The sequence below is a fragment of the Typopeltis vanoorti genome, chromosome 2 (genome assembly GCF_054136105.1).
Source record: "Typopeltis vanoorti isolate ZY-2024b chromosome 2, IOZ_Tvanoo_1.0, whole genome shotgun sequence".
In the NCBI taxonomy this organism is placed as follows: domain Eukaryota; kingdom Metazoa; phylum Arthropoda; class Arachnida; order Uropygi; family Thelyphonidae; genus Typopeltis; species Typopeltis vanoorti.
The window spans coordinates 75,233,031-75,258,432 of NC_143550.1; the positions used below are offsets into that span (position 1 = coordinate 75,233,031).

Here is a 25,402-nt window from a genome sequence, read left to right on the forward strand (position 1 = left end):
TTTACTATACTTCCGACTAATCGTCAGTTATGCTACCTCTATCTTGTGGCCGCAATTAGTAAGGCTCACGTGTGCAAGACGTCAAGAACAAAGAAAGTGCCCCAGGCTGGAGCCAATCTCTTTGTCTGATTTACTGGTGTTTATTCTAAATTAAATTTTGGAAAATTTGTTTGTTAGTGCTGCAGCACCAAAATTCTAGGATAAGAAGAGTATCTCCCTCCGAAGAATAGAACACCCAGTATTACACACAGCTCCTTCCTTTCTTACTTATCTCAATACCAAATGATATATATTTCTTACTCTGCAGTCATGGCAATATCTACTTTAAGATACATAGGTTCGATTTTATGAGTAGTGCATTGGACTTAGAGATCAGGCTAGTTATTTTGACAAAAAAACAATTTATTCATCACTAAGCAACAAATACACAAATGACACAAATTAATTTGACTTAAATCTAATATGTACGCTATATCTAACAACTCAATATAAGTTATACGATCATTTCTCACAATCATCTGAGGGGATAAGATTCTAGAAATCATCTAGAATCTTATCCCCTTTCTTAACTTTACATATAATCAGATCGTCAACATATAAAACTTCAGCCTTAAGGAATGACTACAACAATTAAATACAAGTGGATTCACTATACAATTCAGCTAGGCTTTCTCTTACATAGAGTAAATTAATTCAATTGTTAGCTCAAGGCCTAAAGTCCTGCAACTCTAATTTTAAAACAATTCCATCAATTCAAACCACCGTCACAATCTAAGTCTCTTTCTGACTAAATAATGGAAAGTTCTTACTTTTCATGAAGTTTGGTCCTCTATAGCTGATTATCTCTTCTTGTTCCTGTTAGACCTCGTCACTGCACCTGAACATCCTTTTCGTAATTTGCAAGACTTCTTTCTTGTTATCGGCGGACAATTTAATTCCTGGCTTGGAAGTTCGGCATCTGGTTCCTCCTAATATGACGTGCCTTAGTTGCATCATTCTTCTGGCCCTCGCTTCGTGAATACAGGTCTCCGAATAGGAAAATGATTCATCACCCACGATTCTAGTGAAGCTCAGCTGCCATTAACGATCATTGTACTTTCTTCTAAACTCCTTGGCTTACATTTACCTTGATACCGTCATGAGCCCGAACTCTCTCGTCAGAACTCCCCGTGACTTTCTGCTCCACGAACAGAAACTCCACTCTGGAACGTACTCGAACTCCCAGGAACAGACTAAACCAAGCAAGTCCTGTCTCGACGTAGCAAACTGCTATTTATATGGTTCCGATGACCGTAGTTTTTCTTACATCGTAGTCCCTTGATGTTCTGCACCCATCACCCTCATCGATCGGTGCATCTAGATGGGAAATCCCCGTATAATGTCAACCTTCATGTTTGCAGTGGCCTCAGGTCATGACTTAATCCCTTAATCTGTCTGGAATTTTTGTTGACTAGAAGTATACTTAGACACAATTTACCTTATATGTAATTTCCTTTGTTCTTACACAATACTTTTGATATTACAATATTCAATAATCAAAAAAAAAAAACATTATTTCCATTTCAATTATACCAAGTTTTTCTGTTAATACACAAGTATTTTAGTGGGATTTAGCATACTTGTAAAATCTGTATAAAAGGTATTTTATTACAAAAACTCCTTTTATTCAAGATTTTACACCCCCTACTGAAATCATTACCACAGATTGAACAGTATCAGCCAAAGCCTTTGGCACACCCACTGATCATGTAACTTCGCTTAGCCACCTTCTTATTCATGTCTCTTATTGGAGGTCTGAAGTGGTTTGAAAAAGTTCCGTGTTTGTTCTCTAGAGCAGTTTCTGGACTATGTAAAAAATAAATCAAAAATACAAAATGTGTGTGTGTGTGTGTGTGTAAAAAATAAATTAAAAATACAAAAAAAAAAAAAAAATATATATATATATATATATATATATATATATATATATATATATATAATGTACCCGCCTAGTTGGTCGAGTGGTTAGCATATCCACTCTCCAGCCGAGAAGCTGCAGGTTCAAATCTTGCATAGGTATCGATGTTTGTGATTGTCCACTCTCCCAATATTGACTGGATCACCATGGGAGTAGTAGATTCAAACCTCCCACAATTGGAGAGGCCTTCACCCTGCAGTGGGTAGAAATATAGGCTGTTTATTTATTTATTTTTCATATAAAATTCATAAAAAAAAAAATAGAAAAAAATATATCCCTAGCTCTCCCACAGTACAAAATGTACTATAGATTTGCAAATAACGTTTTATGGATGGGAGCAACATTAAAAAAAAAAAAGTCACCGATTTCATGCTCGATCCCAGTTTCTCTAGCCTACTTAATGGTGTTCTCTTCAGCATCCTGTCAAATGCTTTTGCAAAGTTTAGCAATTCATAGTGTAACCATTTCCCCTATCCAACTCAGCTGTCAGTTTACTATAGAAAGTGAGTAAATTACTAAGACATGATTTCTCCTTCGTGAATGCATGAAGGAGAAATCCCCCATAGAGCATCATATTTCTATCTATCCATTCCTGAATCAGCTTTTCCTTAATCAAATTTTCCAATACCTTAATCACCAATCACCACTCCTGAGATGTTAATTGGCCTCTATTTTGCTACCTCAGTTTTTGAGCTTCCTTTGAGTAATGAAACTGTTTTGCCCCATTTCTTTTCCCATGGCATTCTTCCAGCACAGAGTTACATTAAAAGTCTTGTTAAGAGCAGTGCCATTTTTCTTACACATACCTATAACACATGATATCTAATCCATCTCCTGGCTGTATTTGCTTTAAGATTTCTTAAAATTTGAAACACCCTGAGTTAATCTATTTCTGTTCTTGTTTCAATCCCTATCACCTCGATCACTGCATTTATCTCCACTTGGATGATGCACATTTGCAGTAATTACTCAGTAATTCAACTATTTCTTCAACTGTCTGTCACTTACCATCAGTGTTTATTAAAGCTGTTCTTCCATAATCATCATTCTTTGAGTGTGTTTTTTTTAATTGAAATGTGCAATCAACTCTCACTTTTAGAGTTGAATGAAGTGTTTGTTATAGTGGAAGGTTTGTACTAGTCAGTATTCTTTGTCCAGAACTTTTTTGGCAGTTTTTTTATAGCGAATAAATTCATTATAATGGTGTTTGCCAGTGAAAGTTGGCTGTACACATGTGCTAATCTGTAGTCAAAGATATTACATTCTTTTGTCAGTGAACATGAAGTGAGTTCAGCAAAGGAATTCTAACCTTATCTTTTAATTATCTTACTGTACTGTGCATGTGTAATCACTTCTTATTGACTGTTAATTTTTAATTAATATGCTATTCTTTAATTTGTTAGATTATTAATAAATAGGGAAAAAATAGCATTTTCAAGAGATTTTAAGTTTTTCTCTTCTGTGAAAGGTAGCATAAGAGATTTTTAAACCTTTAAAGTTTATCTAAAAACTTGCATGTGTTCTAGGATGGATTTTAAAATTTCGTTGGATTATCTTAAACATATCTCAGAAAACAGCAAATCAGAATGGATAATGTATTTTTTTTATTTGCAACATATTTGTCATATTAAACATGGTGCATTCTCTCGCTGGTGCCTATTAAAAATGCAGCTCAGTTCCTTCATTATGAAAATACTATATATATACGCCATTGCATCTGTGAAGGTGAATGTGTTTTTATTCTCCAGTGAACCTGGCAGCTCATTGTAAAAAATAAAATTCATGCATGTTTCCCCAGTGAGATGATTATTGAACACATGGTTAAATTAAGTTAATTAAATTTCCCGTTTTATAGGTTATAGGTAATATACTACTGGAGGAGGATGAAGCAATTAATCGATTAATTGATTCTCAGCAGATGTATGATACACTGTATATTTTCTGTGAAGTAGTGTAGGATGTTTTCCATAAATAATAATATTCTTTAATGAACTTCAAACAGATAAATTAGAGTGAATTATGGTTAGAACAAAATATATTTTTAAATGCTCCTTAAGAGCTTTATCCCATTTAAAAAAATTTTAGCATTTGTTATTGCAAAGCAAGCATAATTTTGTATTCATACTTAAGAACAGACTTTTACTTGTTAATAATTAGTCTTGGGTTCATTTGAATAAATTAAATTTCCCATTTTATAGGTTATAGGTAATATACTACTGGAGGATGATGAAGCAAGAATAGAATGGACTAAATTAAGCAGTGAAGATCATAATATTCCAGACATTGAGTGGTCTATTATTAGTTTACAGCCACCTGAAGAAAATGAAAATCCAGCATTTTGTATGTGCTTGTTCTGCTATTTTTATTAATATTCTGCTTTTATTAGTAAATTTTATTCTTATTAACTGTGTAGTGCAATTGGAAGCATGATGTAGCACATATATTTTGAATTTTGTTGAATGTGTTGAATCTTGAAATCCTTGGAATGTTTAGAATCTTAAAATTTATTTTTCACTTAGTTAGAATATAATAAATTTAGTTTAATCCTTTATCCAAGTGTGAGCAAACAAAGTTTGTGCCTGAAAATATCTTCAGGACTGGAGTAAGGTTGTACAACACCTGGCAACTCGTAGCAAAGGTGGACCAAGCTAATATCACTCCTATCTCAGTATCTCCCATAATGCAAAACACATCTCCTTACGGATATGTATAATGTTATGCATTAAGGGAAGGGCCACTACCCAGACTAGTTTTGACCTTTATTGAGGTCTCTTCAGTGGGAGCCAGGCCCAGAAGTGGAGATACCAGGCAGAAGCAAGAACTCCTTTATCTATAGGAATTGCCACCACACCTTTTGGCAACTCCTATAGATAAAGATGACCTCGCCATTGCTTCTGCCTGGTATCTCCAATTCTGCAGGGTTTTCGGATTATCTAACCCTTAGCCTACTAGTGCATGGTAGTTTACAACCTTTCATAACTGGGATACACATTAGAAAAAGCCTTTGTGTCATTCTTTGATGGTGGTGAAAATTACCTAGTTACCTGCAGAGCTACCAAATACAGTCCTGTCTTTTTCTCACAAAAAAAGAGCTCAGTTCACCTTTCCCTATCCTTGATACAAAAATCACTATAAAGAATCAAATGATCAAATCTCTTTTTTTTTTTTTTGCCTGACATTTATCTCTAGCCTTTCCTGACACATATCACATTAAAACTGCATCCTCAGCTTCTAAAAAAAAAACTTGGCATCCTCTGGTTATCTTCAATTTGATCATCCTTAGAATGCTGTTCTCATGTTGTGCCAAACCATCTCCTTAAAATTCTTGATACTGTCCAGAGGAGAGTGGTTCTGATGATCAGTGATCCTTTTCTTTTCACTTTATTCATTTCAATTACTATTTCACTGATTTTTTTTTCTGTCCCTTATGTCTTTACTGCAGGTACTTTCATGGGTGCTGCTCCACTAAACTAGCATCCATCATTCCACCACTTTCTTCTTAGTCTGCTAAAACACAGGCAGTAGCTGCTTGTATTTTAGCAAGCTTTTATAATTCTGCAACTGCATCCTTTTACATCTCCTGTACGTCAGTGGTTATTAACCTTTTTTTTTGCCTGATGCCCCCTTTCAACTATTTATATGGTGCCTGGCACCCCTGCTCAATTTTACACTAGGTTAATGACTCAATAAGATATTTATAATATATTATTAGGCAAATCTAAATTACCATCAACATATTTGAACTGATAGTTAATTAAAAATTAATTACTTTAATACAAATGAATATTTACTCAAAAAAAAAAAAGTGAACTTAGTGTATTTAATAAGCCAATCATTAATGGCGACCCTCAGCCTGATGAGATCCTGCTAATTTTTCAATATTAGGTTCATTGTTTGACAAACAAAGTCTCAAGTCTCATCTTTCACTTATTTGCAGTCTATTTCGCTGCTTAGCTAACAATTGTAACACGATGCTGAATCCTTTCTCGATCAAGTATGAAGAAGGAAAAGCAATGAGCAGTAACATTATTTCTTGCCAAAGCTGAGGATACTTGCATTGCAGGTTTGGCCAGAATCTTTCATACCCACGCTGTTGAAATTGTACTTGAGCTTCACAATCATTTTTAAGTCTATAAATTCTTCACAAACTTGGATGAACAGAAGTGGCATCACAAAGAAATGGTTTTATGATCCAATTGGGTATTTTAAACTCATCAAAGTCTTTGAATCTGATCATCAAGTGTTCTTTTAGTGTCAGAGAGAACAATAACAATCCAAATTTGTATCTAATATTAAATCATTTATTGTTTCTAGACTTGGGAACTGCAGAAAATCTCATCTTGCAATACCCTGCTTGTAGAATGTTAATTTGCTCATAAAAGCATTTCCCTTTGCTTTAATGAGATTCATGTTGCTTCCTTGCAGTTTGATGTTAATCTCATTTAATTTTGTGAAACTCTTCAATAATTTCTTCATTAGTATTTATATAATGCACGTAGACCATTAACAAAGTTTCATTGTCAAGTTGTCTCATCAAGTTGCAAAGAACATTCTATGGTTCGTCAATAGTATGTGGCTTTCCACATTTGGCAATTAATTTTGAAAGTTTGTAAGACACAAGTCCCTTCTCTTGTTGGTTACTTTGTTTTGCAAACAACCCTTTAAGTCTAGGACGATTTTTAAATTTAGTCTTTAATTTGTGAAAGTACTCCACATCCTTTGTTTGCTTTATTTGGATGCTTTGTTCTTACATGCTTAATCATTCTTGAAGGCTTCATTCCTTTGTTTAAGAACGTTTCTTCACATAATAAACACATTAGTAACTGCCCATTATTTATAGATGGAATAATTCCATATTTTAAATATTTACTTGAATATTGATGACACGTTCTTTTTTTTTTTACTCATTTTAATGGGCTACAGTGCTACACAATATCAACGAAGTGCACCACACGATACCATAGACATACAAACTGCAAACTAGGGTTGTCAGACGTTAGGAAAAAGTAGCAGATAAAGCTCATAAAAGTAGTGTATTCTGCTAAAAACAGCCCAAATTAATTATTTTCAATGTAGCAAATTCAGACCAAAAAGTAGCTGAATTACTTCACTTTCAATGTAAAAATTCTAAAAATTAAGTAGCGAATAAATTTGAGCAATATTGTCAGACATACAATATTCTGAACAGTTTTGCCAAACATACAATATATAACATACATACATACATACAATATATGCTAGATTAAATAGAATTTTTTTGCTTTTATTATATTAGTAGTATTATAATGCTTACTAACATCCTAACTGCTTACTGCCACTTCAGCATTCACGGTGTCCCCCCCTATGGGGGGTGTGCTACTGTCCAGGTTAAGAACCACTGCTGTACATCAACTGAACCTGCTTCTCTTCTTTATATTTCATTCCATTTAATTCTGTTCTCTGGAAAGGACTTCTCATGAAGTGTTCTTCAACTGATGTACACTATGAAGAATTGTTCTTCAACAGATGCACATTATATATTTTCTGTGAATTGCTGTTGGACTTCCACTTCCTGGTTTTCAAGAAAAATATCATAAGTTCATTTCCCCTTAACCCTTGCCTACATATACAGCACAGTGTAATATAGATACTGTAATCTCTATGTATGAAATATATATATATATATATATGTGTGTGTATATATATAATCTGAAAATATGGAAAATTTTGAATACTTAAGATAGTTGCAAATTCATGTAATAAATATCTTAATGGAAAATATTTTTTCCAACTCATTTCTGTGGCATTACTAGCATGAGAACTGAAATGGTATCTGACAGACTCGTGAATTTGAAACCTGACCGTACCAGCCTTGAAGATGATTCACGTGAAGGATGTCCAAAAAACACATTAAGTAGCATATTTGATTGAATGAGTATGATATTCAAAAATTTTAGGTTGAATAATTTTATGCCTAATGAATTTTAGTAGACATACAGTTAATATCTATACATTATTTTATGTTAATTTCACTCATAAAAATTCTGAGCCTATAGCACTTAGTGCCATGAGCTTACTCATGACACTATGTTAAATCATTCAGAAAACTGTTGTAGATAGTGATCACACTTTTTCGCCTTCAGTAAGCATGATGGTAGTCTCACTCCACATTATGAAAATCATCTACTACTTAGACATTCACAAATTTGTGCAATGGAATTCGAACCCATAACCAGTAGGTCAGGAAGCAGAGAAATTATCTACTTGCTACCCAGGTCAGCATATATATATATATATATATATATATATATATATATATATATATATATGAGGGTGGTCTGAAAAGTTCTCAGCCTCGACCATAGATGGCAACAATATCAGCAAGATTTTTTTTTCTAAGTTGGTTCATCTGTCATCAGCATCCATGTGAAATTGCAAGTCATTCTATCAAGTAATTTGTTTTATACAGCTATCTGAAGCAAAAGTGTTGTCTGTATCCCTTGAAATGAATAAAATTGAGTATCGTGCAGTTATAAAATTCTTTGTAAAAGAAGGTTTTGCAGCAAAAGAAATTCATTCGAAGTTCATAAATGTTTATCAGTACTCTTCTCCTTCGTTTTCGAATTAAGAAATGGGCTGCCAAGTTTAAACCTGACCGTAACCAGCCTTGAAGATGATTCACGTGAAGGATGTCTAAAAAGTGTAACAACACCAGAAATCGTTGATCAAGTGCACGATATGGTATTGGATAACTGGCAAGTCAGAGTGCATGAAATTGCTGAGACTATAGGCATTTCAAAAGAATATGTAGAATATATTTTGCATGAAGAATTGCAAATGAAAAAGCTTTATGCAAAATGGGTGCCACGCTTGCTCAGAGCAGATCAAAAACGCTCTCGCATGAAAATCTCTGAACAGTGCTTGGAGCATTTTAACAAGAATAATACTGATTTTGTGCATCGATTTATTACTATGGATGAGACTTGGATTCACTATTACACACCAGAATCCAAACAGCAGTCAAAACAGTGGACAGAAGGTGGTTCCATCAACAGGCAAGGGCATGGCATCAGTGTTTTGGGATGCTAAAGGCATTTTGTTTATTAATTATCTTGAAAAGGGTAAAATGATAACTAGGGATTGTTATTTCGATCTTTTAACCAGACTAGACGAAAAAATTCGTGAGAAAAGACCCAGTTTGCAGAAGAAAAAAAAATCATCTTTCATCAGGACAGTGTACCTGCCCACAAAGGTGTTTTGGCAATGGGAAAATTAAGGGATCCGCATTATGAATTGTTGGAACATCCACCCTATTCCCCAGATTTGTCTCCCTCTGACTTCTTTCTCTTCCCAAAACTAAAACTCTTCCTTGCTGGTCACCGTTTTTCTTCAAATCAAGAGGTGATTGCAGCTGTAGAGGGATATTTGGCAGATCTTACTGAGAACTATTACAGGGACAGGATAATAGTGCTGGAGCATCGCTGGAATAAATGTATTAGTCTTAATGGAGATTATGATGAAAAATGAAAATAATTTTGAAATTATAAATTTGCGTTTTCATTGCTAGGCCAAAAACCTTTCAGACCACCCTAGAACTATATATATATAGTTCTAGAACTATAACTATATATCCTAGAACTATATATATATATATATATATAGTTCTAGAACCTCCATAGCTCATTCAGTATAGGCAACACCCATTGGTCAGGGTTCAGTTCCCATCAGTGACATGAGAAACCTTATTTTGGTCTCTTTCAACTAAAGGTGAGTTAGCCGGTCTCATACAGAGGTAGGGGTTTTTACCACCTGGAAACTTGAGTTTTTCGTTCCCCAGAATAAGCAAACTGGCCCGTGAACACATGCATCTGCAGACATAGGATACACTGGGAGGCATAGAGCTAACACCTTATCCTCAATAGCAGTTAAATGAATAGAAATTCTTCAACACCGCAAGGTAAAAGAGGAGGGAAACAATAATAATAAGAAGAAGATATATAGTTCTAATATTTTTGCATTTCTTTCCTATGATGACATGCATCAAAAGAAATTCATGATATTTTTCTATGAGAAGTGTGTCCCTCAAATGTATTTATTTTTCGAAAATTATTGACACTAAATCACTTAATAATAATAAACTAGTGAATCATAGACTTTGATTGTGGAACCTGTTATAAAGATATTTTTGATAACTGTTGAATTGATTGATTTAGACAATTATGATGCCTGTAATCTTTTAATTGGTTAATAGGAAAACTGAAGATTGATTTAACAAAAAATTGTTTTCTTATAGTGGGAATTGAGTATGAAATTATCCTTGTCAAACCAACAGAGACAACTGAAAACTCTCTTCCACTTATTATTTGGCCTCATGGTAAGCATTTCATTTTATAAATTTAGTCAATATTTTTTTTTGTCATTTTCAACCTTGTTCATTTGTGTGATTGACTTACTTCCATAATAAATAATTCACATAAAATTGTTATAGTATTCTACTAGAGGAGACATGTTACACACTGAGGTCCACATGAAGCAAGTACATAGTAATTATGCACCTAAGTGTATAAAGAGTGTTTCAAAATTAAAGTGTCCCTATTCAGAGCAATTTGTAGAGAGAACCAGTAGATGAAATACCCTCAAACTTGATGGGTATCCTAATGAGATCATGGAGAAGTGTGACAATAAAAAATTTTAGTTCAAAAAATGAATGATACGGGAAATACAGCATTCTGAGCATAAAAAGATGGTGAATTTTGGTTACCACATGAGCCATAATATGATATAAATGAAAGAGTGAGACTGACTGTACTCATTTGACTTGTGCTATGGGGTCTCACTTTGCCTGAACTTCCTTTACTTGTGACATATTTCTGTAGGAATGGTGAGATGCTGTGGTAGTACATTGCGAGTAGAGATGCCTAAATACTTTGCAAAACAAGCCCAGAGACACCAAATGCAGTGTGATGCATGGTTTATTGATTTGAAGAGACAGGCAGTTTGACAGTCTAACCAGGAAGAGGGCATAAATTTGAAATTCTGCAAATGACTGTTCAGTCATTTGCAAAATTTCAAATTTATTCAATTGACTTTAGCGAATGTAAGGTAAGGGAACAAGTTCCCTTACTTTGCCAAAGGTCACGATATGGATAGCATTTATGGCCAAGTTTGTTATCAGCCCATTTTTCTTTGAAGAAATCCCTCGATCTAGACCTGTGACCTTGCACAGTCACTGCTTTTCATTATCGGGACATGTTAGCAGTTTCGTCATCCTGCAACTGCAGCAAAGAGGGTGCCTGAACACAATAGTATTGATGCTGGATGGAGCATCTCTCCACATAGGATGTGAAGTTCAACAATTATTGTGTCAACATTTCACAGAGGATCTAGTGATCATTTGCTCATTTTCTTTGAATAATACCTAACCTTAATCCTTTTGGCTTTGGGGTTACCTCAAAAGCATTGTATATCAGAGCAAAGTTCTTCATCTGGCAGATTGGAAATACAAAATTGCACGTCATGCATGAAATGTTTCGACAGATCAGTTGTGTTCTGCTTAGACAATGCTGTATGGCAGTATCAGTTATTGGTCCTGCACCATGACCACTTTGGTGTAATTAGATATCTAATGTCATATTATATTGATGTGATTATGCTAGAAGAAACTGATTGGGCTAGTGATCTTGGAATTTTAGTAGATAAGGAAGTCATTTTGCCTCTTTACAAGACCTTGATAAACTCTCACTTGGACTGTCGCATGCAAGTCTGATCTCTTGGTTTCCATGGTGATTCTGATACAGTGGAGAGAGAGTGTGCAAAGGAGAATGTCAAAAATATCAGGATTGTGGAATGCTGATTATGAAGATAGATTGAGACTTTGTAGACTGCAGACACTAGCAAACAGGAGAAAGGGGGAGGGGATATGATTGAAACTTGCAAAACTTCTGAAAGGGTTATACAGAATTTCAGTAAATGGAATTTTTCATTTTTTGACGGGTGGGAAAAAGATGCGAGGTCATCCTTGGAAGTTGAGAATGAATGCTGTCAAGAAGGGGATGAGGGCTAAATTTTTCTCTCATAGAATGGTGTGCGATTGGAATGGATTGCAACTGGATGATGTGTTTGCAAGTAGCATGAATGAATTCAAGAACAGGTATGAGAGCTGCTGCAAATGGTATGGCCTTCCTGAATGAGTTCCTGACTCCCTGAAGGTCTCTCTTAACCACGCTACTGGCCAAAACGTATATATATACGTCCAAGTTTCCATGGATGTGAAGTGCATATTAAAATTGTAATACCATTGATATTACGTTGAAATATATGATAGATACGAAGCGTATGAGGATGCGTATTTGATCCATAATGGCCGGTAAGGTGGTTAATAATAATAATCTGGTTCACATTAATGTAATTTCTTCCTCTCAAAGTACCATATTTTGCCTACTGGTCATTTTTGAATTAAATTTTTTTATTGTCAATATCACTTCCCCATGATATGGTTAAAAATAACACACCATGGGAAAGGTTCTCTCTACAGATTCCTCTGAATAGGGGTGCTTTAATTTGAAATACTCTGTATTATATTTATTTTAACAGAAATTACTGCTGAACTCTAATGGTAATGGACTGAAAACTGTAATATGTCATTGTTGTGATTTTTAATTTGTTGATGTGAGCCCTACCTGCAGAAGGTTATAAATGTAGCATGTTAATACTGTGGTTGAGAAGGGCTAAATGATCCAAATACCCTTCTCTGAAGATCAAACATGGAGATTTTCAAGTCACTAATTACAGGTCTCCAACATTCAAGTCCATGATAGGATTTAAGCCTGCTGCATATCACTCAGAAAGCACACTAATGCTGTTTTAATGTAAAGTTTGCTTCCAACTATATTGCATCAAGGATGGTCAAGAAATTTGACTAACAATTTTGCTTGAAAATAAAATATTAATGTAAGTTCAACTGGTTTAATTTTTTATCTTAATGGTACCATACATATGTATTTTTATTGACTATGTCTATTCACATTAATTATAAAACAAAGAAAGAATAAACATATCACACTAATTTAGTATTATAGAGCAAATGTCTGGTCTAAATTTTTATTCTCCTAGATGGCATGTTATACCATACATCTTTAGTTGAAAAACATTTTTAATTGTCTTGAATAACTATTTCATTTGGAGTTATGCATCATACTTATACCTGTAAGCATTTGGTAAGTTTATAAGCATATTTACTTAAACATTGATTTCCATTCTAAAGATATGTCACTAATCACATTTGATTATTTTGGCTTTTTGCTGAAATAGTATTATCAAGTCCGCGCGGTTAGCCTAGTGGCTTTGCACTTCGCAACCAGATGCCTGAGGAAGGCGTGTCCTAGGTTTGATTCCCGTCGATGACGTGAGGAGCTTAAGGATCTTCCTCAGCCATAGCCAAGTTTGCTGGTCTTGGGCGTGGACAGCAGGATTTTTTCCACCAGTTTATCTGGGGTTTTTCATCCCACAAGCAGGCAAACCGGATCCGTGAACACACAGGCTACAGTCATAGAAATACTGCAAGGAAGGCAACGGGAACCACCTTGCATCATTATCTCCCTAGTAATCAGCTGCAACCCTCTCAAAGAGAGGAAGCCACAGAATCGGATCGGAGTATTGTCAAGCTGATAATTTGAAAGTAAAGTACAAAAGTAAAGTGAATTGCTTGCCTTTCTTGCTAGCTTGTGATGAGTCACAAGTCAATCTAACTGTAATAATGGCTGCTCCAAAAGTTAGAGTAGCCTTTATTATTATTATTGTTATGCTTTATTTCTTTTGATTTCTGCTAGGTTTATTTAGCTAGCTTAATACTTACTTCGAATTAGTAAGTATTGACTGAGGATTAATATCAATGTGATGTGTGGGTGAGAGTTTAACAGATATAAGAATTTAAAAAAAAAGAAAAGTAAGAAGATGTAGGGTGGAACATTAAATCAAACAGAAGAATGACTCATGTAATAGTACAAACCACTTTACAAAGGTTTCTTTCAAAAATGAGTTCATTCTCTTTAGACTTCATTCTTTATCAACTTCCCACATGAGATAATATGCTTCCTCAGTAGTAACTTCCACTTTAGGGTCTATTCCCATCCATTTCACTTCCTTATGAAATATACTAAACAGAGCCTGTGAATTAGTAATTGCATGTTAAACTCTCTGAACTCTTTGTGGCTCACTTGAAGAACTCCACTTATTATCCTCTGCCCAAATGCAGAAGATAAGAGTTCTGCAAGCAGATCATATCCTTATAACTGTACATCAGCTATCTACAACATTCACACAACAAATTTATTTTAGCCTTAAAATTAATTCTTGAAATCGAACAGAACAACCATATAACTTTGATCATGTGACAGTGAAGAACTGTGAAATTTAAATTATAATGCTAACAAACTAGCATTGATAATTCTGTGGCTACAAATTCTGTAATGTCCAAACTGTTTACTCAGCATCAAAAAAATCTTATGTTGAATAAACATTCTTATGGTCTTCAAATACCTGACCTTTCCAACAAATTCTGATGAGATACACATTTCTTTAGTAGTAGCTTCCACAACAGAGCCTGTGTTGTTCTTCATTTAATCCTCAACTACAGCAAAACATTCCAAATCACTGCCTTCCATTTAATAGCATACCAATCCATACATCTCCAGAAAATTTTGCACTGTATATCCTCAACGAATTTATGGATTCTAGTTATGATTGTTTTGTCCGTGTGAATACATAAGCCTTAACACATCAGACTTCCTCTCCATCCCTACAGAAAGTTTTATTATACAGAACTGAGTGCTAAATTTTCTCCCCCTTGAGTCAGTGTACAGTGAGTCAATTTTCATAATCTCTGTATTTTAATAGTGAACTGTGTTTCAAGTTAAATATATGTTTTTGTTTACTTGTGTGCTCAAAATCAAGATGCATGTGTGCTCATAGTGCACAGTTATTATTATTATTATTGTTGTTGTTGTTGTTGTTCCGGGCAACTGCAAGGAGTTGACAGACTCATCGAGGGAGGCCCTAACATCATGTCAAGAACAACTATTCGACATTGACACAGTATCTATCATACCTTGCCTTGAACTCATTCACGGTTGTAGCACCCACAACAGACTCTGGAAGCTTATTCCACTCATTCACCACTCTCCAAGTAAAAAACCTAGCTCTAACACCCTTGTCAATCACGCTCTTGCCCAGCTTCCATGCATGGCCCCTAGTCCTCCCACCACCAGTCATATTTTCAAAAATATCTTCTGGATCAATCTTATAGAAACCCTTCAGTAATTTGAATGTCTCAATCATATCACCCTTCCTTTGCCTGTCGTCCAGTCTCTGCAACCCACAAATCTTCAACCTATTCTCATAAGGGTCATTCCACAGACCTGCTATCATCTTGGTCACTCGTCTCTGGATCCTCTCCACTTCCTCCCCATCACAAAGAAACCCTGGTGCCCATAACTGGGCACAGTAGTCCAGATGGGGTCTTATCAAGGCTCGATACAGAGGAACAACAACTTGTTTGTCTCTGCATGTTAAAGTATTTTTCAGAAGCCAAGTGATTTGGCGAGCTGTTTTAGTCACATTTTGCAATGTGCCCCCTAAAATTCAATTCCCTATCCACCAACACTCCCAAATCCCTGGCCTCATCAATCTCCTGGAGTACAGTTCCACCAATGCGATATACTGCTGCTATTCATTTCACCCCAAAGTGCATAACCTTACACTTTGCCACATTAAATTGACATCCATTTTTCCTAGCCCAGTCCTCCAAACTATCCAAATCATCCTGTAAAATTTTGACATCCTGTGCACTCACAATTGCTCTACCCAACTTTGCATCATCAGCAAACAAGTGAACACTTCCTCTCAAATCCTTTCCTATATCATTGATGAACAAATTGAAAAGCAGTGGTCCAAGAACAGAGCCCTGCGGCACACCACTAGTCACAAGCCATCTTTTTGACTCCACTCCTGATTAAACCACTCTCTGGTATCTCTCCTTCAACCACCCTCCTATCCATCTCACCAACCTTATATCTATCCCATCTGCTCCAATTTACTGATTAGGGTTCCATGTGGTATCCTGTCAAAGGCCTTGGCAAGGTCCGGTAGTATCACTGTAAACCCATTACCCCTATCCAGTTCAGCCGTCACTGTGTTATAAAACGTGAGCAAGTTACTGAGGCATGATCTACCCTTCACAAAACCATGTTGTCCCTCATACAATATCCCATTTTCATCTATCCAATCCTGTATTCTTTTCTTGACTAATTTCTCTAAGACCTTGACAATGATTCCTGATATGCTAATCGGCCGGTAATTTACAACAGCAGTCTTAGAACTACCTTTATGCAGTGGAACTATTTTCCCCTCTTTCCACCCCCTCGGGACTAACCCAGACCCGAGACTCAAATTAAACAAAATGGTCAAGGGTACTGACAATTCTTTAGCTGCTTCTCGTACTACACGAGCTGGTATACCATCCAATCCCACAGATGTTTTGACATTGAGGTTATGCAATAGACTACTCACCTCCACTTCATTCACCACAATTCCCATATAATCTACTGGTACATTCGTTTCTGCAATGTCACCACCTGGTTGATACATACTTGCAAAGTGCTCACTTAGTAACTCAACTATATCAACTGATTCAGTTACCTCCCTACCATCGGCATTCTTTAAAATCATTCTGCCATGTACATTTTTCCTTTTACTTGCTACATATCTAAAAAACTGTTTAGGATTCTCTTTAGCCTGCATGGCCAATGTTCTTTCGTAATCCTTTTTTGCTTTTCTTACCACACTCATTACCCTTCTGGCATGCGCTTTATACCGTTCATGTGCCTGCCGGTCACCTTTCTCCTTAAATTCTTTCAAATCATTCGTACCTGCCACAACAATCATTTCTTTCACCCTTTCCTTTTGCTCTCTAATAGACTCAGTTACATCCTTTATGGTCGCACCAGGTTGGTATGATTTTGTCAAATCCTCTACTAACACACCTCATACTAACGAGTCTTTATACAGCACTATCCTTCATTTTGTTCATGATCACACTCATACGCCTATTTTTCCTGTCATACTTTTTATTATTGGCTGGTTCATTCAGTCGACTTTTGCTCATACGCTCTAGCTGCTGTTTTTGCCCTTTGTATCACACCATTCAACAACGCAATCTCACTCATTGCATCTATCTCATCTTTTTTATTCTCTGTAAAGCCAATAATACTATCATTCACACTTTCTACATTCACACTCTCACAATTCTCTGGTACAACCTCGCCATTTCTTGTCATATCCCTATTTTCTTCATTCTGAAGTTTGACAAAAATATCACACTCACGATCCGAAATACACTTCAATTCCTCATTCTCCCTACATTTTCTACACACATTCACTCCTTTATTATCATCTAACGATAACTGAAAATAACACTTGTCTTATCAGGAGGTTTCACGAACACTACACACTACAAATCCCTCTACCAGCGACTTCCCGGTATAGATTATGTTATAAAACACTTTAGCACACTAACTACAATAATATACTAAAATTATACAATTAAATCTAACAAAATATTTAATAAAGCAACAAAAATCACAAATCTTTTAGGAGCTCTCCGACAGTACATCTCTTCACCAGCTAACCTATTCACTACCTAACTATTGGTGATGAACATCAGTGGTTGTGGTTGTTAGGTGATAGTGCTAGGTTACATACTGACATATAGCTAGGTTTTGATTGTATTATATGGTTTTAAAAAAGTAATCATTGGTCATCATACAGAAGAAAAGTGAAGACAGAGAGAGAGAGATGTAATACATACAAGAACTGATAATGTAAGTGTAATATGAATATAATGACTTTCTTAAAGACTTTATACTACCAATCACTTTAATTGTCTACATATTTTTGTATATTAATATGGCAGAACTTGTTCATTTTTGCTGAGTTATACTCGAGAAGGATTAGAATAAGTTGATCTGGTAATTAGTTTGTTAAGTAATATAGTATTGTATTAAGGCTTTAGAGCCTGGAATTTTTATATTTTGTGATGTAAGTAGGAAACTTAAGAAAAAAAAAAGTGTTTTTTTTTTTCCTTCTTTTTCTTCTATAAGAGCCTATGTAGCTCAGTAGAAGTTGACTCTATGGCACTTGACTGCATGAAGAAAGGATTTGGTGGTTCAAATCTAGTCACCGACTAGAGGAAATTTTTCTAACCCTTTTTTCGACCGGTTCCCGAGTTAGTCGATCTCTGGCACAGGCTAGCGGGTTTTTTGTCCCGTAAACTCAAGAAAATCGACCGTCGAACCCACACTATTTTCAGACATTAAAAATATTGTGTTAGGGTTAGGGACCACAAGATGGCGACACTAGCTTGCCACCTTCACTGCGTGCCAATGAATCAGTGATAGCCTTGGGCCAGCTATCTGTCTGGTTGGCTACCAGTGGAGATTGAACTGCCCACTCAGTCTCCAAAAGTTAGATAGGGTAAACGGTCCCGCCTACTCCCTATACGGGAACAAATAGGTGTTAGCTGATTTTTTTTTTCTTCTTCTATTTTAATTAATTTATTTTATTTTATTTTTACCTGAGCTGGGTAAATTTTAGATGGTAGATGGACCATACCATCTAAAGACAGTTACAAACATCCATGCCCTCTGGCCTGTTGGTTGGACAGAACAGATATGCTAACTATTTGACCAACCAGACTTGTAGTTTGCTTGGATAGTAAATTGAAAGTTAACTATTCTAGTAAACTGTTTTTAACATGAGTATTAAACTGAATTATATCTTGTTATTCGCTGCAAAATTTTCTTTTCTGCACATGGAATTTTATCTTAGTAATATCTCTGATGGTTGTTTTCATAAAGTTTTGTGTATGTATGTGTTGTATTTTTTTTATTTTTAGGTGGACCTCATTCAGCATTCACTGGCTGCTTTCAACTATATGGATTTTTATTTGCAAAATTAGGCTTTGCTCTTCTCTTGGGTAAGTGAAGTATTTATTCTATTAAGATGAAAGTGAATAAAAAAATATAAATTAAAATAAAAAAGATGTGATCTGTTAAATAAAAGCTAGCATAAATTAATTAAGAGAATATGCAAACATGTCAAGGATTGCACTCTTCAAAGATCTCTCTCTTCATTTTTTAGATCATTTTCTGTTGTATTCTATAGTTTTCCAAATATTATAAGAGGCCAACACAAATGAAAATTCATTATTAGTTTTCTGTTAAGATTCTTCTTCTGAATTGGTGTTGGATATATGTCAGTTCCCTATAATTTCTTTTAAAGACTCAGAATCTTGGTTTTTCTCTTGTCTTTTTCTTTCTCTTTTTGTTTCTAATATAATGTTTGTCTGCTTGCCTTGATTAATTGGAGGAAAAAAAAAACATAATGGAGTGAATTTCACAAGCAATGAAGACGATTTGTTCCCCTTTTATTAAAAATTCAAATAAAAATGGATATAAATTGCTTTTTATGTTGCCAATGTAAAGATATATATTGAAGAATGTGCAAAAAAGGATATGTTCATAACTTTTCTTTTTTAAGAAAATATGTAAGTATGTAAAAATATCAACTGTAAATTATACATAATAAAAAATGAAAAAACAAAAATTTAAATGAAAATGTATTTTTTGGAAGCTTACTCAAAAACAAAAAATAATTAAACACCTATAAATGTAACTGCCCATTTTATTTCAATTTAAAAAACTTGAAAAGTATAACAAAAAACATATGCTTTGTTATATATTTTCATAACAGATAATGTCACATTAAATATCACAAATGAAGTAAGTTGTTCTAGATGCTACTACTGATATTCTGTATGCATTTCTGAAAACTTTGGAGAAAAGACTACTGCTGAAAGGAATCAGAAGCAGTAAAGGTATCATAAAAACCAACGATAGATAGTGGCTGGATGTCTCTAGCAATTACTTTGAAAGGTTGTTAAACAAAACAAGCAGTGAACGAAACAAATTTACTATAATAAAATTTATAGTAAATATGAATTATACTTGAAGTAGAAAAACCTATTAAAAATCCTAAAATGTGGAAAGACAGCTTGAGTAGATGATAATATAGATAGGTTTAGGTCTTCTTAGAAGATACGTATAACTGTGCTTCAGGGTATAAACAGATTTGGGCCTCATTGATTAGCTTTAATCTTTAAAGGTACCTGTGGCATGACTATAAACAACAAATTACACTGATTGTTGTATGTACCTTGTATTTCTTTGATTTCCTTATTTCTACACACTGATGATGTACTGCTATTTTCAGTATGAAATATCTGTACTTTCATTTCATTAAAATTAATTACTGTGGTTATTGTGTAATTTGTTATTTATTGATTAGCTTTGACATTATGCTTTTGTTTACCAATGTAACATTGATAGTGATCCTTGACCTTACACATTACATTTCCTTCTGAATTATCCAAATTCACTGTTTATTCAAGTGATTTCTCATGGAAAGAAGAAATATATAAAGAACTACATAAGACAACAATGGGTCTCCCCCATTCCCCACCTGGCCAACTTCAACATGGAATTTCTAGAAATTGTGCACTCAATTCAGTTATAAAAACCAACAATTTGCTACACTATGTAGATGATGTGTTTATCATTTGGCCTCATGGCCCAAACAAGACAAGACTTCAACAATGGCTTGCACTATATCCTGAAAATAATACTGGTATTCCAACAGCCAAACATCTTCCACGTGATGCCCACTTGGACTGGAATACTTGGAAAAGCCTCAACAGACTTTGAATGACAGGACACTGCAAACAAAACCTCGTCAAATGGGACTACCTCACTAGTCCAGATAATTGTGAGTGTGGGACAACCCAGTCCATGGAACACCTTCTTTCTTGTCCCTTTCTTCCATCACCTTGCACAAAAGAGGACCTTATATCCTGCACAGAAAGAGCAGTTGATTGTGCAAGATTACTGGAGGAACATCTCATCATCATCATCATCAAATTCCTGATATGTACCCTCAAGGGGCATACAGGATATGATAGTACTACATGAAAAATTTACATCATTACTAACTTCCTATCTACAATTTTTCTCCAAATCAGTCTGTTACTTGTCAAGACTCCAACATTATCAGATCTTATATTTCTATCGTCTAAGGCAGCACTTTGTACCATATCAATCCACCTATAATCTTGGTCTTCCTCTTGGTCGTTTTCCTGCCAACCTGGCAGGGAACACTTGTTCTGTTTAAGTGACCATACCATACCACCTGAGATTAGCTCTGCTAGCACATTCCTGGATGCTGACAATGCCTAATATCCTCGTTTTTAATATGATATTGCCATTGATACCATCTGTTCATTCCTCTAATCTTTCTCGGGACTCTCATATCTGTGGTCTCTAGTCTTTGGTCAAGTGTTTTACTTCTGTCCCAGCTCTCAGATCCATAAGTTTAAAACTGGTTTGAACACTGTCTTGTATACAGCTAATTTAGTGTTCCGACTAATTTCTCTCTTATTCCATATGAATTTATTCAATTGACTTCCTACCATACCAGCTTCGTTGATTTTGTTGTCTATTTCCATATTTAATTTACCATCTTCACTAAAAATCGTGCCAAACAGACAAACAAGTCATGTTTGCAGGCGCAAACATGACTTGTTTGACTGTTTGCTTACTTGGGAAATGGAGTAAAACCAGGTTTAAAATAGCTTGGTAACTTCAACATTTATTATACCCAAGGTAAAATACTTGCTGACTTACAACTCAAATAAAGACTAAATATTGCCCATTGACACCATATAACTGTAATGTATTGAATAGTTGGCACTATTCAATATGTTACAGTTACTCTTGGCACCTTGTCATATGCCTTTTCCAGATCGACAAGACTTAAATACAGATTTTTGTTATATTCCCATGCTTTCTCAACTATTTGTCGTAAAGTGAAGATCTGATCCTGACAGCCTCTATTTGGCCTGAATCCAGCTTGTTGGAGGAACTTATATATATATATATATATATAAGTTTTGTATAGTTTCCTTTTTTTCATATTTAATTATTATTCCCTGTATATTTCACCTACCAAATCTAAGCTGATCTCATTGTAATGTATCCTAATTTGTTGTAAATCATGTTGTACCACTTACTTACTACTGTACCACTTGTGTTTGGATACAAAATAAATAAATAAATGGCCCAAACACATTAGATACATTTTAGTGCACTTAACAGCAACACCCAAACATATATTTTACTATAGATAAGAAACTAACAACTATCTCCTAACACTAGGCACACACTATTACATAACTACCAGATGGGGAAAGTTCCAAGAGAAAAGTTTTTAAAATGTTACATTTATGTGATGTAAATTGGACATTATACAATGCCGTATGTAGCCTATACTTAAGTTGTAAGTCAGAAATTGAAGGAGTACAAGGAGATGATATTTGATATAAAATCAAGTGTAGGACATGTTATTTCATATGTTATTCATAATCTCTGTGGATTACACTATGAATAAAACTAGCATTAAAACTGATATCAAAATCAGAAATATTCAACTCGTCTCTTTACTTTATGTAGATGATGTTTATATTTTTAAATAAATCAATTTTAATACTTCAGGACTCTTTAAAAAATTAGATATTAAAATCGGTAATAAAAAGAAAAGAACTATGAAAGTAAGCAGGGACCATGGAAAACATCGATGTATTTTCAGTAAAGAACCTTTAGATAAGTAAAATATTACAGTTTTTTTAGCACAATTTTTAATGAAGTAAATTTTTAAATCTATAATAGAATAAACAAATCAGGTAGGAACCAGAGCTAGTAGAATAAATGTGTATGGAATAAAACATATTATTCAAAACCATAAACTAGCTGTATACAAGACAGTATTCAAACTAGTTTAAACTTATTATTATAATAATAATACAGGCATCCACGAAGTCAGAGCACTTGTTGTAGGAGATCTATTGTTCACATGCTAGCCATTTTTCACACAGTACTTATCATACCCCCCCCCTCCTTAACACAGTGGGATGTGTTTTGCACATTTATTGTACCCATGGGACTTCTCATTACCATTTGTGTGTCGCTTCTGTACTGGGCAGGCAGGCAGGCAGGCTCACTGAAACAAAGTTTATACAGCATGTTAGTTGCAACTCTTTTGGTTGCGTGATCTATCTTAATGACATCAAAAATTTCAAATCAAATGAACAAACACACTTATTTCATGTAATTGAAACTTTGTGAAATGTTAGGACAATTGTTCTTAGTTAGATAACTGTGTTTGGTAGTACAACAAGTGGTTTTGCATGAGTCTATGTAGCATAGTTTCTGTGGAAGGGGACATGTTTCATTAGGTAGCCGTTTTTATCTCAGTTGTCTCTAATTGCATTATTTGTTGACAAATATATTACACAGACTGCAAATGCCTCTGTGCCTTATTCAGGGATACAATAAAACTACTTATTTTTCATGCATCTGCAGTATAATGGCTATTGGGAGTACATGTTCACTATATAGGAATAGCTTTTTTCAGTATTTGTACAGTATACACATAGGGAGTAAAAATTTATCTATTCCTAACTGAAAATGAATCCTTCTATATTCTATAAGAAAAATGCATCTGTTGAAACTAACAATCTAGAATTCTTGTAGACAGGCTTATACGTTGGTTATGCATTTCTAAATCACTTAGGGAATTGAAACAACGTAGATCCGAATATAAATTAAATTATACTTTAATAGATATTTCCGATATTTCGGCAATGTTACATTGCCATTTTCTAAAGGAACTTACAAAAAGGCAGGTGCACACAGGCACTAACAATACAGTAACTGAGAATGAAGATATGAAGCTACCGTTCTCCTAGAAGTCCTGATGGTGCCCTCTGGCGGGCTAAGTAGGCGTTCTTGGCCGTTGGGCTGAAGGTCTGCTGATGTATGCCTCCAAATTTGGGGCAGTCACATACAACCAAATTTGTTGAGGTTTGGAGAGTTTCTTAGGGCAGAGGCTGATTCCATAAATAATCTTTCGAATTTATATTTGCTCCGGTGTATTATTGTTGCTTTCTTCCACCGTATTCTGTGACGAGTATCCAGAGCATGGTCTGCAAGACCAGAGTGGCTATACTTGTAAAACCGGATGTAGTCCTTGTGTTCAGAAATTCTGATATTCGCTGTCCTGCCTGTTTGGCCAAAGTACGACAGTTTACAACTGCAAGGGACCTGGTATACACCAGGTAGGTCTAGGGGAAGTGGTTGGTCTTTGGTAGAGCAGATAAGGGATGCCAATTTTCTGTAAGGCCTGTAACAGGAGGTGAGGTCATGTTTTTTTAGAATTTTGGTAATTTTTTCTGAGGTGCCTCGGATGTAGGGAATGGTGATGGATTTAGAGTAATCTTTTTTGTGGAGGGGGGGGGGGGCTGTGGTTTGTAGGTTTTAATATTTTTTGGATTTTTTTGGGGGGGTTAGCCATTGGCTGAGAAAGTGTTGAGGATGTGATTTAGTTCAGTGTTAAGGGCTATGTCGTTAGAACAAATTAGTTTAGCCCTGTTGTATAGTGTTTTTACCACTCCATATTGTTGTGAGGGAGGGGGGAATTGTTGGTGGATGTATCTGCCTGTATGGGTGGGTTTTCTGTAAACTGAGAAAACCAAAGTTCCATCAGGCTGGCGGGTGACTAGTGTGTCTAGGAAAGGGAGGCAGTTGTTTTCCTCTTTTTCCAGGGTGAACTTGATTCTGGCGTGCTGGTTGTTTAAGTGTGTAAGGAAGGAGAGGAGTGTTTCAGAGCCATGTGGCCAAATAGCGAACACATCATCAACGTAGCGAAGCCATATGGTTGGTTTTTGTGGGGCAGAGGCTAAGGCTTTTTCCTCAAAGGTCTCCATAAAGAAATTGGCCAAGGGTGGGGAGAGTGGTGAGCCCATGGCTGTCCCCTCTATTTGTTTGTAGAATTTTCCCTGCCAAACGAAATAGCCTGAGTTCATTGTGAACTGAAATAGGGCTGAGATATCGGGGGAAAATTTAACTTGGATTAGCTCTAAAGTTTCCTTGAGTGGGACATTTGTGAATAAGGAGGAGACGTCGAAGCTGACCATTATGTCAGTATGTTGGAGTGTAAGGTTTTCTATGCTGGCTTTGAAGTGGGCTGAGTTTTTTATGTGTGATGGTGTGTTGCCAGTATAGTGTGTGAGCTCTTTGGCCAAATGTTTAGCTAATTTGTATGTGGGGGAATCAATGCCATCCACTATGGGACGTAATGGCACATTTTCTTTATGTATTTTTGGGAGTCTAAATACGGGGGGTATAGAGTTAAACGGTTTTAATCTGTTGGTAGCTTCTACAGGCCAAGAAGTGACTTTCTTAAGGAGGCTGTGAAGTTTTCTAATTTGTGAGTTGGTGGGATTGTAATTGATAGGGAGGTAAG

The 25,402-nt window shown here is 35.3% G+C and overlaps 1 protein-coding gene across 1 annotated transcript in view; it reads left to right on the forward strand.

The window, feature by feature from the left end:
- Positions 1–25,402, forward strand: part of LOC150109184 (acylamino-acid-releasing enzyme-like) — a 467,476-nt gene that overhangs the window by 327,431 nt on the left and 114,643 nt on the right. Inside the window, exons 14-16 of the mRNA XM_090411884.1 lie at positions 4,156–4,297; positions 10,230–10,310; positions 18,885–18,965. Coding sequence (XP_090268010.1) covers positions 4,156–4,297; positions 10,230–10,310; positions 18,885–18,965 — 304 coding nt within the window. The remainder of the gene's footprint in view (positions 1–4,155; positions 4,298–10,229; positions 10,311–18,884; positions 18,966–25,402) is intronic.